The 13,769-nt window shown below is 38.8% G+C and overlaps 1 protein-coding gene across 1 annotated transcript; it reads left to right on the top strand.

Annotated features, from left to right (window-relative positions):
- Window positions 1-8,877: 8,877 nt before the first annotated feature.
- On the top strand, window positions 8,878-11,956 carry LOC149267654 (large ribosomal subunit protein uL13-like). The gene is made up of 5 exons (XM_089433787.1): window positions 8,878-9,105; window positions 10,538-10,695; window positions 10,796-10,912; window positions 11,276-11,363; window positions 11,496-11,956. The coding sequence occupies exons 1-5, from the start codon at window positions 8,992-8,994 to the stop codon at window positions 11,637-11,639; spliced, it is 621 nt and encodes a 206-aa protein (XP_089289913.1). The 5' UTR covers window positions 8,878-8,991; the 3' UTR covers window positions 11,640-11,956.
- The last annotated feature ends 1,813 nt before the right edge of the window (window positions 11,957-13,769 follow it).

Raw genomic sequence — 13,769 nt, 5'->3', positions numbered from 1 at the left:
AAGGATCTAGGGAGATCGCTCTCATCCGCAAGAGGGATTTGTCTGGTGTAACAATGACCTAATAAGTGATAAGTCAACAAAAGACATGAGGAAACAATTGTTCATGGCAATTCTCAGATAATTAAGAGATCCCTACACTTAATTCCGTTAATTACACCTATAGGTTACATGTTGTCAATGTGTTTGATGAAATGCCTATCATGGCTAGTAGGGGTCTGGTTAAGGCCTTGATCAACTATTTACTTTTGCATCACTGTTTCCATGTACTTTTCTTAATTCTAAGCTTTCATTCCATTCTATACAATGGCCTAGGCTCTGGGCCTGAAAAAGTGGCTCAAATCTTGGAGTCACTGGCACAGAACTGGCAAGTTTCATCCACAGCTGATGGCATGCAGGCCTATGAGAGTGACTTTAGGTCTTTGGTCGCTCCCTTTCCCATAGCATGAGAGTGAATGAGCCATAGATTGTCCAAAAAAACAGTGGGACCCAGGGACAGGCTATCTAAGTGGCTGAGTTGTCTCGTGAGGGTCCTGTTGATGATGTTGGATGGTTGTGTGTGATGTTCTGTCGATTCCACTTCCTTAAGGTTACCTAGGAGGTCGAATCTGATCATAGTAGCTTCTCATTTCATGCTTACCCCAGTTGGCATGGTTACTTGGGTGGATGTGGGAGGAGGGTGTTACAAGGACCTAACACTTAGCTTTCAACCTCTGGGACAATTGATTGGCCCCCATTGTTGTCTTCTTCAGGTACTTCATGCTGAATAGGCTCCTCTTCCAGTGATCCATTGTCCACAAAATAATGAACAATTTCGGTGTTCAACTCTGATGGTTGTGAAGGCATGTCCATGCTTTCCTCATTGGTGGTAGACACATTATGTGTGTTGATATTCATCATGGCCTCTGCCAACCATGATGGTGGGCTTACTTGGGTTGGCATGCTCAATTGCTCATTTTTTAATCATGTTGCATTATCATTTGAAATCAAGTTTTCATTTTCATTCGCTTCATCAAATGCCTCATATGGAATATCACATGAAGAATTGGCCAATGGTTCAATGGGTGTGACAACCTCCATGATATTGACAGTTGGTTCATGACTGAACTGTGTCTCACTCACATGTTCATCATCATCACCATAGAAGTGCCCTTCAGAAAGGGACATTATACCTTCAGTAACAACAACATCTTCTTGACCATCAACATGGTCTTGTAAGTTCTCTGCTTCTTGACCTTCCACATAAAATGCTTGGCTACAACCAATATCATGCATAAGAGCATCAACATTAAGTGGCCATATACCAGTCCTCCTAAATCCAACCTTGATATTAGAAGGTGTGAGAGCCCTTTTAAATGCTTTACTTGCAAGCTCAGCTAGCTCAAACCTCTTTACTTCCACCCTTGGATTCTTTGCCATCCACGAAGCTCGCTTGACCCTGAAATAGTTCTTGAAAGGCCCAAACACGCTGACATCAAGGGGTTGCAATCTGTGAGTGGTATGAGCCGACAATGTTAACAGGTCAATGCCAAAATTGTTGACCTCCTCAATTGTCATGGCCATCTAAAATCAGTAGGTGTTTGTTTTCAGGTGAGACACCACCTGGTACAGATGCAAAAAAGTGACAAAGCCAATTAAGCAATAGTTCCTTTGTCGTCCATGCATGGGGATGTGCAGCCATATGCACCTGGTTCACAATTTTGTATATATTTTTTTAGTTGTGTTTTACCTTTGAATAGATAAAATCCTGGGATTCAAGAACCAATTGCATTGACACAACAAAGAATAATGATCCACTCCCTGCTCTTAGGCACATTTTTGCTCCCTCTCTTGGCAATTACCTGCATACCACAATTCCTTCATGCCTGTAAGCCTGTTTCATCACAATTCCATATATGGTTTGGGGCATAGGAGTGTTTCTCGTATGCAACAGAAAGAGTGTTATAGAACTTGGACACAATTGCAAGGTGTATATTTAAAGCCCTGTCTCTGTCAAGGCCCTCAGTTGTACGTAGCACAAGGTCTGGATGCCTTTTTTTAAACCCACTCCACCATGATTTACCAAGAAACCCATATTTGAAGGGGTTTGGCCTCCCCTGACCTTAATGTAGGACCTGATCATTTATTTAGATTGGAGTGGACATAGTACAAATGCAAGGAAATAGATATGAATAAGGATTTACAATAATGACCTTCACTTCGAGCAAAGAATGATGATTGGCAGTAGAAAATACTGAGATGTGGATGGAAAACAAATTGTTGTTGGCTTATCATAAGGTGCAAAACACACAGAGCTCGAAGACGAATGGTCGGTTGATGCTCAACCTAGATGGACTAGGTATGTGGAGCAATAACCCATCTTAGGTGCATATCCAGATGCAAAGAAAGATCCAAAGACATCGAATTGTAAGACCACCTTATCTTCCGATGTCGGTATACTATGCAATCAACAAGAGGTTCTAATGAGAAAATAGTTACTTGCTGGTGATGAAGGAGGAAGAATATGTTAGTTAGTAAGCTAACCTTTATGTATTAAATAATACGAGGAGTAACCCGTAAACAAAAGTAAGGAGAGGAAGTTGCTGTTGGGGGTTGAAGCTGCTTATATGTAAATATGTACGCCAAGGAGGCTGAAGCTAGAGCAGGAGTATTGTTTGTTTTGATCCAATTGAGTGGAATGACATTTTTTGTTGAGTTACAAGCCCAAAAAATGTCCCTCGGATTTTTGTGCTTTGATAGTAAGTCTGCAATTCCCCGAGAATCGAACACAACCTTCTACTTTCCATTTTGCTTCCTTGCTACAGGTACACCATTATGATTCTATGCAGTTCATTATTTCAGTCGAGCTTCCCCATGGACGAGTTTTCTCCTGATGAGTACATGATGGGAAAGAAGGAATGTCTAGACTGCAGACTTGGCCAAGAGATTCAAACTGTGGATCTAAATGTCACTTAGATTCAGAGACCACAAGAAAACAACACGGGGAAGATCCCAAGCATTGTACTCAAAGATGTGTTTTTTGCCCTAGTGAAAGCTCTGCTGCGATTAATTCAGAAGTAGAGGAATCATCTGTCAGTAACCCGTAGCTGGGATATGATCCCCTTGCTCGTCGTCGGCCTTGCCATTTCCTACGACCTGATTGTGAGGCGCCAGATTGTTGTTGTTGAGAAGGACGAGAACGATAAACTCTTTGTCCAACGAACACAAGATTATGTCCAAAACATGTTTGACTTTGGCAGCGTGTTTGGTGGCTGTTGATGCCCCGAAAATCGTTGTATCAACATTGGGGGATAACCACCCGGTCCGGACCTTAATACAACTCCTTTTCCGTTTGGAATGGTGGCTCCGACTGGGGATAATGGGACCAGTTTCCTAGCAATGGATAAACGGGATGAATGAATGATTGGTTGACTAATCTAATGATAGGCGAATAACTTAATTTATCAGCGAAATAAAAGAACTACTACTAATCCCGGGAACTATTGTACTTTAAAGTGTAGCGCTTAATGTTCTATGTTTATAAACAGGCATGTAGATGACTCTATTTAATAAACATGGACTTTTATTCATTCAAGGATTACTTTGCTTAAATCGTTAAACAAAGGGATTAGCGCAATATTGCTACACTTATATATCATCGATACATGTACGATCAAAAGAAAAGAATCCCATAAACATCCAATAGTGGAGGGAATAAAGAAATGCTGTTAAAACACATACATATATTCGATAATAGCAAAGGCAATCAAATAACAATTCATATGAAAGGAATGAATTCAGACATAGATAATAGTACCATATGAGCTGCTAGTCACTCCCAATATCAATCGCTATTTGAGATTCTTCTTCCAACGCATAAATACTTTCAAACAAAGACAATAGTGCACATTTGCATAAAAGCTTCCTTGTCAAAATTAGAATAACTGGTCCAGTTTTATAAAAGAATATCGCTGAAGTACAGTAGTGCAACTTCAGTCTTTAAGTCAAGTACAAAACTTTACGACCCTTTCTAAAAACATGAAAGGGTCTATAAATACTTAATTAATCTAACTATCTATGAAACTGAAATCCTATTTAATTGGTATCAATTGATTTTGATCATATTCTTCTCAGCAACCTGGCAGTCGGCGGCATGAATCATCAAGTAGGTTGTTTGCCTTTAAACCTGAGCTGACTTATCGCAAGCATTGGCTCCACTTCGGGCGGTCTGTTGAGGCGAGAGCTAAGCTGGGCGGCATAGGTGGCATCCTGAATATCGGGGATAATATACCTGATTGCATCTGTAAGGCATTTGAGGGCGGCTCTTTGAGTGTGTGGTTTTACCAAGAAGAACCAATAGGTGTCCCATGTTAAACTGTTAATTCCAGCAATTAATCTCCCCTTTTCCTCTAGATCTGGATAACATGACTGCTCCAATGTTTTCATCGCTGTCAATTTTCCTGGAGTGCATTGGGAAATCATGTTTGACAAGTAGAGAGTATTATTAACCAATTCAACCAAGTCGCTTGTAGTTGATTTGCACCTTGAAGTTGCCCTCTCTGCTTTCATTAACTGGGACTGCCATTCTGTAAACAATATATCTTTATGTGACTCTAAAATTCTTGGTAAATTTGCCTCTTGTCCTTGATCAGTATCTTGCCAGTCAAGAAATGCAGCTATCGTTTCTTCAGCTTGATCCAATTCCGCTCTAGCCTTTTCTGTTTTTTCACTTATTGATGCCGTCAATTCGCATAGTGGTTCCGCCTGGGCGATTTGTTGACATAGAAGCTTGATTTGGGCTATTAATGCCATATTTATCTGTAGTGCTTCTACTCTGAATTCAGTTATTTGTGGAACGCCCTTTGTCTTCTCAAGCTGTGCTGATAGTTGAGCAATCTGCTCATCTTTTGTTTTCAGCATTTGTTCATTTGCTGCCCTCAGTTGTGCCAAGGCTTCAGACAACTCTTTCTACTTCTGGATTGCGCTGTGATCAATCCTTTGTTTCTCTGCCTGCAATTGTTGAGTTAATTGATTATTTACTTGCTGTTGTGTCAACAATTGCTGTTCTGCCTGCTCCACTTTTTGCTGTGCTTCTGTTAGCTGTGCCTGCAATAAAAAGATTTCCTGGTCTTTTGTTTTCAATAAAAGACTCACCTCTGATGCTTTGTCTATTGTTGCTGCCGAATAGGCTCCAGCATATTGTGATAGTTTTGTTAGGTCATCAGAGGGGTCAAATTCCTCCTTCCAAACCACATTGCCCGTGACCGTCTGTTCTGGGAAAAGGGAAGGTTGATCAGTCCTTCTTCTCTTCCTCTGTCGTTTTACTACAGCTTTATGCCTTGGGCTATAGAAGACATCCAAGGGAGGAATCTCTTCTACCTGCAAAATGATTTGATCGGAGGGGTCCTTTGGTATTATTTCTACTTCTTTTGAACTGGGTGGGCCGCTGGTTCCACTTGGAACCTGTTGTGAAGTGGTTTCCTGTGTGTCTGCTGCTTTCGAAGTTTCGGTGTCCTTTGAACATTCTAGATTGCTGATAATAGAATCAAATTGTTGCCATTCCTGGAGCAGTTTTGGATCAAAATGAGTATCCACATTTACTTCTATGTTGCTCTGCTTCTGCTCTTTAGTCTGGGTCTCCTCCCGCACTTTCTCTTGCTCTTTAGTCTAAGTTTCCTCCTGTGCTTTCTTTTGTTCTTTTGTTGTAACCAGAGGTTCCTTTGAATGTTTCCTTTCAGGCTCGCTTGATGCTGTTGTTGGGGTTGTTACCAACAGATCTAGAGGCAGAGTTTGCAACCTGTGTTCTCTAAGTCTGTTGAATTCAACCAACCCTTCATCCTGATATTTCATTCTGGCTAGTGCCTTAACCTGCAATATTGACTCAGCTGAGGAGAACAGGTCATCGAACATATCTTCTTTATGATCAAACTTTGTCAATTTGGCCTGTTCAAGTGCATTATAGGTGACTTTGTTGGGATCAAATCGCCTATTAGGGAGAGTTGCTAGAGTTAATGATTTTATCTTTGTAGCTTCTTTCTCTGCATGTTTGAAATCATGCAACGTGTCGACACCACATCTCAACGGAAAAGAGGGCCAGACCTGCTTCTTATTTTTCTTGAGAGTCTGTGTAACTCCCTCGGCAATGATCTGATAAGCTATTCCCTCGCCAACAGTTTATCAGGTATGTACAAAGGAAGGACATGAGGTTCGGCTTGGCTACCGAAAACTCTTATATAAGTGAACTTTTCCTCCCCGAACCATCTTCCTATTGATGTTAAATCAATCCCGACTTGGTAGGAAATCTTGGGAGCAGGTTTATCAAAAATAGAGTAATGAATGGGTAACATAAAGCCATTGCAGACTTGGTATAAATGGTGCTTATAGGAAGCTTTCCACAATTTCTGATGGTATATGTGAATAGGCATGAGGTCTTGTGATGTCCACCTCCAGCTGAGCACAAGAATTTAGAATTAAAACACAGGGTATCTAGAATATAGGCACTGTAGTAGAATGGGGGAACTAACCTTTCAGTAACGCGGGTCTTATTTCTAAAATCAAGAACAGCTGTTGCTAGTTTATCTGACAGTATAGTTGCCCAATCCATTATTTCACTGTTACACGCCGCTTCCATCAAGGGAACCATTTCTATAGTGAAATTAGCGGAATCGTGCAACCCCCACAATCTGCACATCATTATCCCAACATAACAATAAGGAGAACATAGGGAATCAACAGAGTACTTACCGGAAGATTCATGCTTGTGTTTTGCCGGATTTTGTCTCCAATCCCGGATGGGTTCGGATTCAATTTCGTTCTCTTTTTGGAATTTCTCCAAAAACGACTTATTGTACTTCTTCTCTGGCTCAGGCAAATGATACATTTGCCTTAAATCATCAGCCTTGAATGAACCGAAGATTCTCCCATCTCTGGTGCAGAAAGTTCTGTCTGTGATTGGGATTTCCTCAATCGCCCACCTCACTACATCCGTATATGGGAGAATTTGTTCCCGAGCTGCTATCCGATGAAGGAAGGAGTCGGCTAAGTCCTTTAAAGTACCATCGGATTTCCGAGTCGCATCTGCAGTGGCTTGTACTGTTGTCACTTCAGGTTCTTCGGCCTCAATCAAATTATAGGTACTTTGCCAAGTAGTTTTGCCGAGACCAGAACATGTAGTATCAGATATCAATCCTTTCTTTTTATTTGTTGGATCAGCGACGGCTTGTCCTGTGGCTGGCACAGTGGAAGCGACTGTGGTTTTCTTAGACTTCTTCCCCATTCTGCTTGAGTTTTCTGCTTCGGAAGAATTCTGCACAGGAGTGAAAATAAGCGTAACACAGAGAATTGGTAGTGAAAACCAAATATGAGCGAGATATGTTGATCAATGCGTGATGAGGGATTAACTTTAAAGTGGCCGCGGATACAATCTATGAGAAGATTTTAGGACTTACTATTACATTAAATGGCCGTTAAAACCTGCCAATCCTTTAAATGCCCATCATATCATTAATCGGCCGAATGATTTGTTTAAGCGTGCCTTGGATGTTTTGGCGGTTGAGCGCAGGTAAATCACTGTTCGACAGATAAGGCTTTTAATATGAATTAATCGTAATATCCCTCTGTTTTAACGACTTTTTTGAAGTTTGCGCTTCTGGCTTTATCGCAATCGGGCATCGGGGAAAACTTAAATCCTTATATTGACACCTTTTGAAATCCCCGATCGCCGATAGCGATATCGCATCGCATCGGGAGTATGGGCACTTTAAGAAAGCATGGATAGTGTATCGCCGATCGCCGATAGCGATATCGCATCGCATCGGGTGTATTACCTGGGGTGCTTTCAAAACATGCATAGTATATCGCCAATCGCCGATAGCGATATCGCATCGCATCGAAGCGAAAGGAACTTTTATCGCATCGGAGAAAACCAATGGGCCTTTAAAGTATGCCTCCTATGTCATTGCGATATGCGATCTTGCGATCGCTTTATCACAATGATAACAGATTGATTATTTATATTATAAGACCAAAATTGGTTTGTCCAAAAGGTTTTTTATAATGTCTTCATTTTGTTTTCGGACCTTTTTGAATAATATAATGTTGATACCAATCAAAACTAAAAGGGACCCATTTCATATGATAGTTTTTTTTTTTGTGAATAACCATGATATGAAATAGGGGGTTGTTGTAGAGCACAATAGTAGCGTGTTTGATGACGACTTTAATTCCAACGACGATCTGGTTGAAACCTCACCCATTTCACTAGCCACGTGTCTAATTTTAATTGCACCGAACAACAAAAATGAACCTCTCTCATTGGCTGGGGTGAACAATGTTTGCCTACCCCAAACCCACAAAGAGAATGCCTATCAACGTAAATATACACATGAATCAAGAAAAATAATAACACTAAGGAATGAAAAAAGAAAAATATCTTCAATACTAATAATATCCTCTAATAATAATCTCCTTAATGATATCATCTAATAATGATATACTTAATAATATCCTCCAATAATACATAGTAACCAAATTATATATATATATATAAATAAATTTAATTATTTTTAAAAGCAAAAATATCATCACCTCATATTAAATCTTCATACCCTCCATACCATTGCTAACATCAAAACTAATCAAAACTAATCCTAACTTAGAAATGATGTGAATGGCTCCTCTTCAAACCATATGAAATCAATATATACTTCTCAAATACTTTAATGGAAGAAACCATGACCCAACTAGGATCATAAGACTAAACAAGACCAAAAGTAATATAATTATTGAATATAACCAGAATGCATTGATGAAACCCCGTGTTCACCCGTGTTATGTATTATTTACTCTTTATCTTTTATATTAAAATAGGGTTGAGATATAAAATGTGTCTTAAATAATTATTAGGGCCAAAACCCTAATTGCAGGAGGTTACCCGTAAGGCTTCAAAGCTTTCTCGTCGAGTGTCAAGCGAGAGAGAGACCGAGGGAGCGAGGAGTAGCAGAGAGGAGGAGAACAATGGTGAGTGGATCAGGAATCTGCGCGAAGGAGGTGGTGGTGGATGCGCGCCACCATATGCTTGGCCGCCTCGCCTCTATACTGGCCAAGGAGCTTCTCCATGGTCAGCGAGTGGTATGTTCTGCCTCATTTCTACTTCATTTTTGGGGTCGATTTTCTCTGCTTCCTTCGATTTCGGTCTTAGAAAACATAGGCTCATCGCCTTCAACAGTGCCTAAATCTGAGTTCTCTGCCACAGTCCACAACTCAGAATAACCCACAAAATCCCCTGAACTTTGTGATCAGTCAATAAATATTAAATCTGAAGGTTATAAATTACAGAGGACGATTGCTAGCTTCTTTTCATCTACGCTTGTTAAAGTCTTTAAATGCTCCACATGCCTGTTCTTGTAATTTGTCCGTTCAACACTAATACTGTAACAATAAACTTCATAAAGCTAGTTTGGAATCTGCAACCATGGCTTCCATTTGACTTTGTCCATGTTTGGTTTTGACCATGCTTTCACATCAATGACAAACCTTTCAACCGATGGCGTTGACAAAGTACCAACATTCCCATTCTTTTTACGGGCTTGAGAGTGGGATAAGTTGTGTTCCAGAGGGAAAAAAAAGTCGGGAATTTGTTTAAAACTCCTGTTAAGTAATTTACGTGGCTTAAATTAACATTTCAACTCAGTTGGATAGTGCTGTTTGTAATACATTATGCATGTCATTCTTCTGAGTAAAAGTGCCTGGGCAGAGAAATTACATCTTGAATGTGCTTTTATTGTAAATGCTTTTAGTTGTTATGTGTTGATCATTTTCCGTTGGATAGAAAAATGAGTATACTGTGAGGTTTATTTTACCATGCAGAACGAGGACAATTTGGAATGTCTATCATAAATAATATAATTTAATATAACTATTATTTTTTTATAAATATTTCAATATAGAACTTAAATAAACTCATTGAATATTCATATTAGCTAATATATTTCAATATTATCTTTTTATATATAAAATATGTATATATGTGTTAATGTTCAACTTATTAAAATATTTCAATCCTCAAAAAGAAAAAGAGCTAAAATAATTTAGTTACCTAGGAATTTTCCTAACTCATTCGATTTTTATATTAAATATTAGTAATAATAATTTATTCAAGAATACAATTTAAAAAATTTATTCATTCTAAAAAAAAATTTGCATATAATGAGATTTAATCCCTCTATTATCTTGATAGATCCCTAATTAAAATAAATCTATACTGGTAATAATAATGAAATGAAAAAATGAATCTATACTGGTAATAATAATGAAATGAAAAAATGAATCTATACTGGTAATAATAATGAAATGAAATTCATTTGTGCATATGGTTAGCTGGGTGCTTTTCGATTTCAGGCCTCAGCTTCCAGCTAAATTTTAAACTTTAGTATGTTATTTAGCATGTCAAAGAAGCTCCACACATGAACCAATACTGAGTAACAGTGCTCCATTTTAGGTTACTCAGACATCCAATTATGTTGGATGAGTCCATTGGTTTATGTTTGTCTATGCTTTGCAGGTTGTGGTCCGTTGTGAAGAGATATGTATGTCTGGTGGACTTGTTCGTCAGAAGATGAAATACTTGCGTTTTCTAAGGAAGCGAATGAATACAAAGCCGTCTCATGGTCCGATTCATTTTCGAGCTCCATCAAGAATTCTTTGGAGGACAATTAGAGGGTAATTGGTTTGATCTATTTTGGTCGTGATTATTTTAGGTGTTTGAAGTTGTGCATGTTTGGAAAATGTTTGATTCATAGAAGATTTGAATGTTCTACAGAATGATTCCACACAAAACCAAGCGTGGTGCAGCCGCACTTGCTAGGCTAAGGGCTTTTGAAGGGGTTCCCCCACCATATGACAGGAAGAAGAGAATGGTCATTCCAGATGCTCTTAAGTAAGTATGGTGTGCTTAAATCTTTTATCGTAGAATTTCATTATTATTTGTATATATGGTTATTAGGATAAACATTTTTTTGATTTGTATGGGGAGCCATAAAACCATATCTGCATTATCATTGATTCACTTCAGTGTGGGGAGCCATCAAACTTGGCCAAAGAACTATTTGTTTCAGGGTTCCATGCCTGCTGTTATTTGAATATGGGTTGCTTGCCTGGTAACCATTGCCCAAAGGATGTATTACTTGAACATATTAGATTTTATGTGACTTATGTGTCTGATTCAGGGTTAAAATGATTCAGCACTAAGTAGTGTCTTTTAGATGATGTGACTTAACTTTTTATTACTTTGTCTTTACAGAGTGTTGAGGCTTCAGCCAGGTCACAAGTATTGTCTGCTAGGAAGGCTTTCCAAAGAAGTTGGCTGGCATCACTATGACACTATTACGGTAATGTGTTATATGATGCATTTCCTGAAATTTTCCTTATTGGAGTTTTATTTTTTATCGTGTTATATTTTAGACCGATTGTTAAATTCCACACACATTACTAAGTCTTTTCTTTTGCCATATGCTATGTAGGAATTGGAAGAGAAGAGAAAGGCAAAGGCTCACGTATCATATGAGAGAAGGAAGCAATTAGCAAAATTGAGATCAAAAGCGGTGGAGTTAGCCGAAAAGCAGCTTGCCCCAGAAATGGAACTCTTAGCTTCAATAAAGTATTAGAGAAGCTGCTGGATGTTATGCTCAATTAAGCAATCAATTTTGAAAATGACATGAAAATATTTTTGAACATGAGGTTTTTAACTAGAAAGATATTCATACTTTATTCGTTTGATGTTTTGCTTTTGTATCTGAATGAGCATTTTTGGCCAAAGTACTTGACAGTTAGTACTTCCAATTTATTAAGCGTTCTTCGAGGGGTGTACTTTGTAGTGAATATCAACTTCTTAGTTTGATAATATTTTTTAATTGTAGTTTGTAAACACTATCATGTCAGGTTTCAGCCAATGAAAATGTGCATTTGTCATTGTTTCGTTTCAGCAGCATGTTTGTTCCATTTAAGTTATCTCAAGTTTGAGATTTTGGCACATCTAGATTTTATGTTTTTATTATAGAATCAAGCAGTATATTCTCTCCTTATTTTGGAGGTTTAAATCAATAGCTTGCCTTGAGAAAATTTCAAGTCCCTATACAGATCCTCTAATAGTATATCTAATAAGGTTATGATATATTTATTTATTGGTCATATTTACTGTGCATGTAAAAGCATATTTGTGAACCATCCAGCTGAACTGGCAAATTGTTGCAGTTTTAGTAGAGCGCAATGTAAGAAAACGTGGCTTGTTGGAATGACTACGACCTTTGTATGTCAACTTTAATGAAAGTCATGAAGAGCATATGGATAGGAGATTTGGATTTGATCTTTAATTGGGGGTTTCTGTGGTACCGAAATTTTAGATATAATGTGCAGATCTTTGTATTCTTGTGAATCTGCAACCTGATATGTCTGGAAACCACCATGGTAAAAGGTAGCTCCTGAGACCTGTGGCAGCAAGACTAGGCAGCTTTGAAGAACATCCATGATGAGATCCAACTCATTTTCAAACTCTGTAGGAACAAGCAATAATAGAATTTCCAGTCACAGTAGATATCTGGCTCAGCTAAACTCAATATTCAGAGATGTTAATTTTAGATAACAATGGTATGTTCTTGCTTAAGACAATTTACTTAAATGTTCCTTTAGCAGCCTAATGACAATTTCCAATTATATCCATTAGCAATCACATTAAATTATACACATTGATAGTAAATGCAGATAGAACATAAAATCATATGCAGAAAACTGTGGGGGGCCCATAACCTACAAGTCTCTGGTTGTGGCGCTGGTGTGCGTGACAGATCGGCTGAAGGTGGAGTTTCAACGATTGGCGCGGTTTTAGCAGAGACAGTCACGCCAATTGTGCAGTAAACGGGTTGGCGCGTTTTATTTTTGAACAAACGCACCAATTGGTGCGGATCCGAGTCTGATACTCGCGACATAGATTTAATACTCAGATTGGCGCGGAATCGACGGAATTAAACACGCCAATTTTGCGACACTTAAACGGATTTTGCTCTGGTGCGGTTGATCGGCTGTCAGCGGAGCGCCAAGCAGTGGATGTGTTTTAGGCGCGGTTTTTTCACTGTCCAGGAGTGCCCGGCAGATTTTCCCTCTGGTAAACTTGCAATTTTGGTTTTTTTACTTTTAAAATTGTGATTACACAGTACGACAGAGGCATTTTTTAATTCGGAATTGGAGATTGTTTGTTTGATACAACATGGCAAAAACTCAAAGTGCTCGTTTTGAGATCGAGAAGTTTAATGGCAAAAATAACTTCGAGATCTGGAAAGTGAAGATGCATGATCTGCTTGTGCAACAAGGCGTGGCGAAGGCGCTGTTGGGAAGATCCAAACAACCTTACCCCATGACAGATGATGAATGGAATGAATTGGATGGAAGAGCTCTGAGCGGTATTCGACTGTGTTTGGCGGATGATGTTTTGTTTAACATCGTGTCAGAGAAAACTGCTGCTGGTTTGTGGACAAAGCTGGAGAAGCTGTACATGACAAAATCCTTGACCAACAGGATTCTTCTGAAGCGACAATTATACAGTCTGCGCATGAAGGAAGGTACATCTATTACTGATCATTTGAATGTCTTTAATACTCTGCTGGTGCAATTAGAAAGCATAGAAGTAAAATTTGAATCAGAAGATAAAGCTATAACTTTATTGTGCTCGTTGCCCGAGTCATGGGATCATTTTGTTACTTCTATAAGCCTAAGTACATCAGAAACCATTGAATTTGATGATA

Source organism: Pinus tabuliformis, chromosome 6 (assembly GCF_031772625.1).
Source record: "Pinus tabuliformis cultivar Carrire ecotype Pingquan chromosome 6, CPIR1, whole genome shotgun sequence".
Lineage (NCBI taxonomy): Eukaryota > Viridiplantae > Streptophyta > Pinopsida > Pinales > Pinaceae > Pinus > Pinus tabuliformis.
This window is presented reverse-complemented; position numbering and strand designations above follow the sequence as displayed.

Excerpts from the sequence above, each read along its gene's own strand:
- LOC149267654 (XM_089433787.1), top strand. The coding sequence starts at position 8,992 with ATGGTGAGTGGATCAGGAATCTGCGCGAAGGAGGTGGTGGTGGATGCG. Across the intron at positions 10,913-11,275 it reads GTCATTCCAGATGCTCTTAA|AGTGTTGAGGCTTCAGCCAG; the intron begins GTAAGTATGGTG and ends TTGTCTTTACAG. Across the intron at positions 11,364-11,495 it reads ATCACTATGACACTATTACG|GAATTGGAAGAGAAGAGAAA; the intron begins GTAATGTGTTAT and ends TATGCTATGTAG.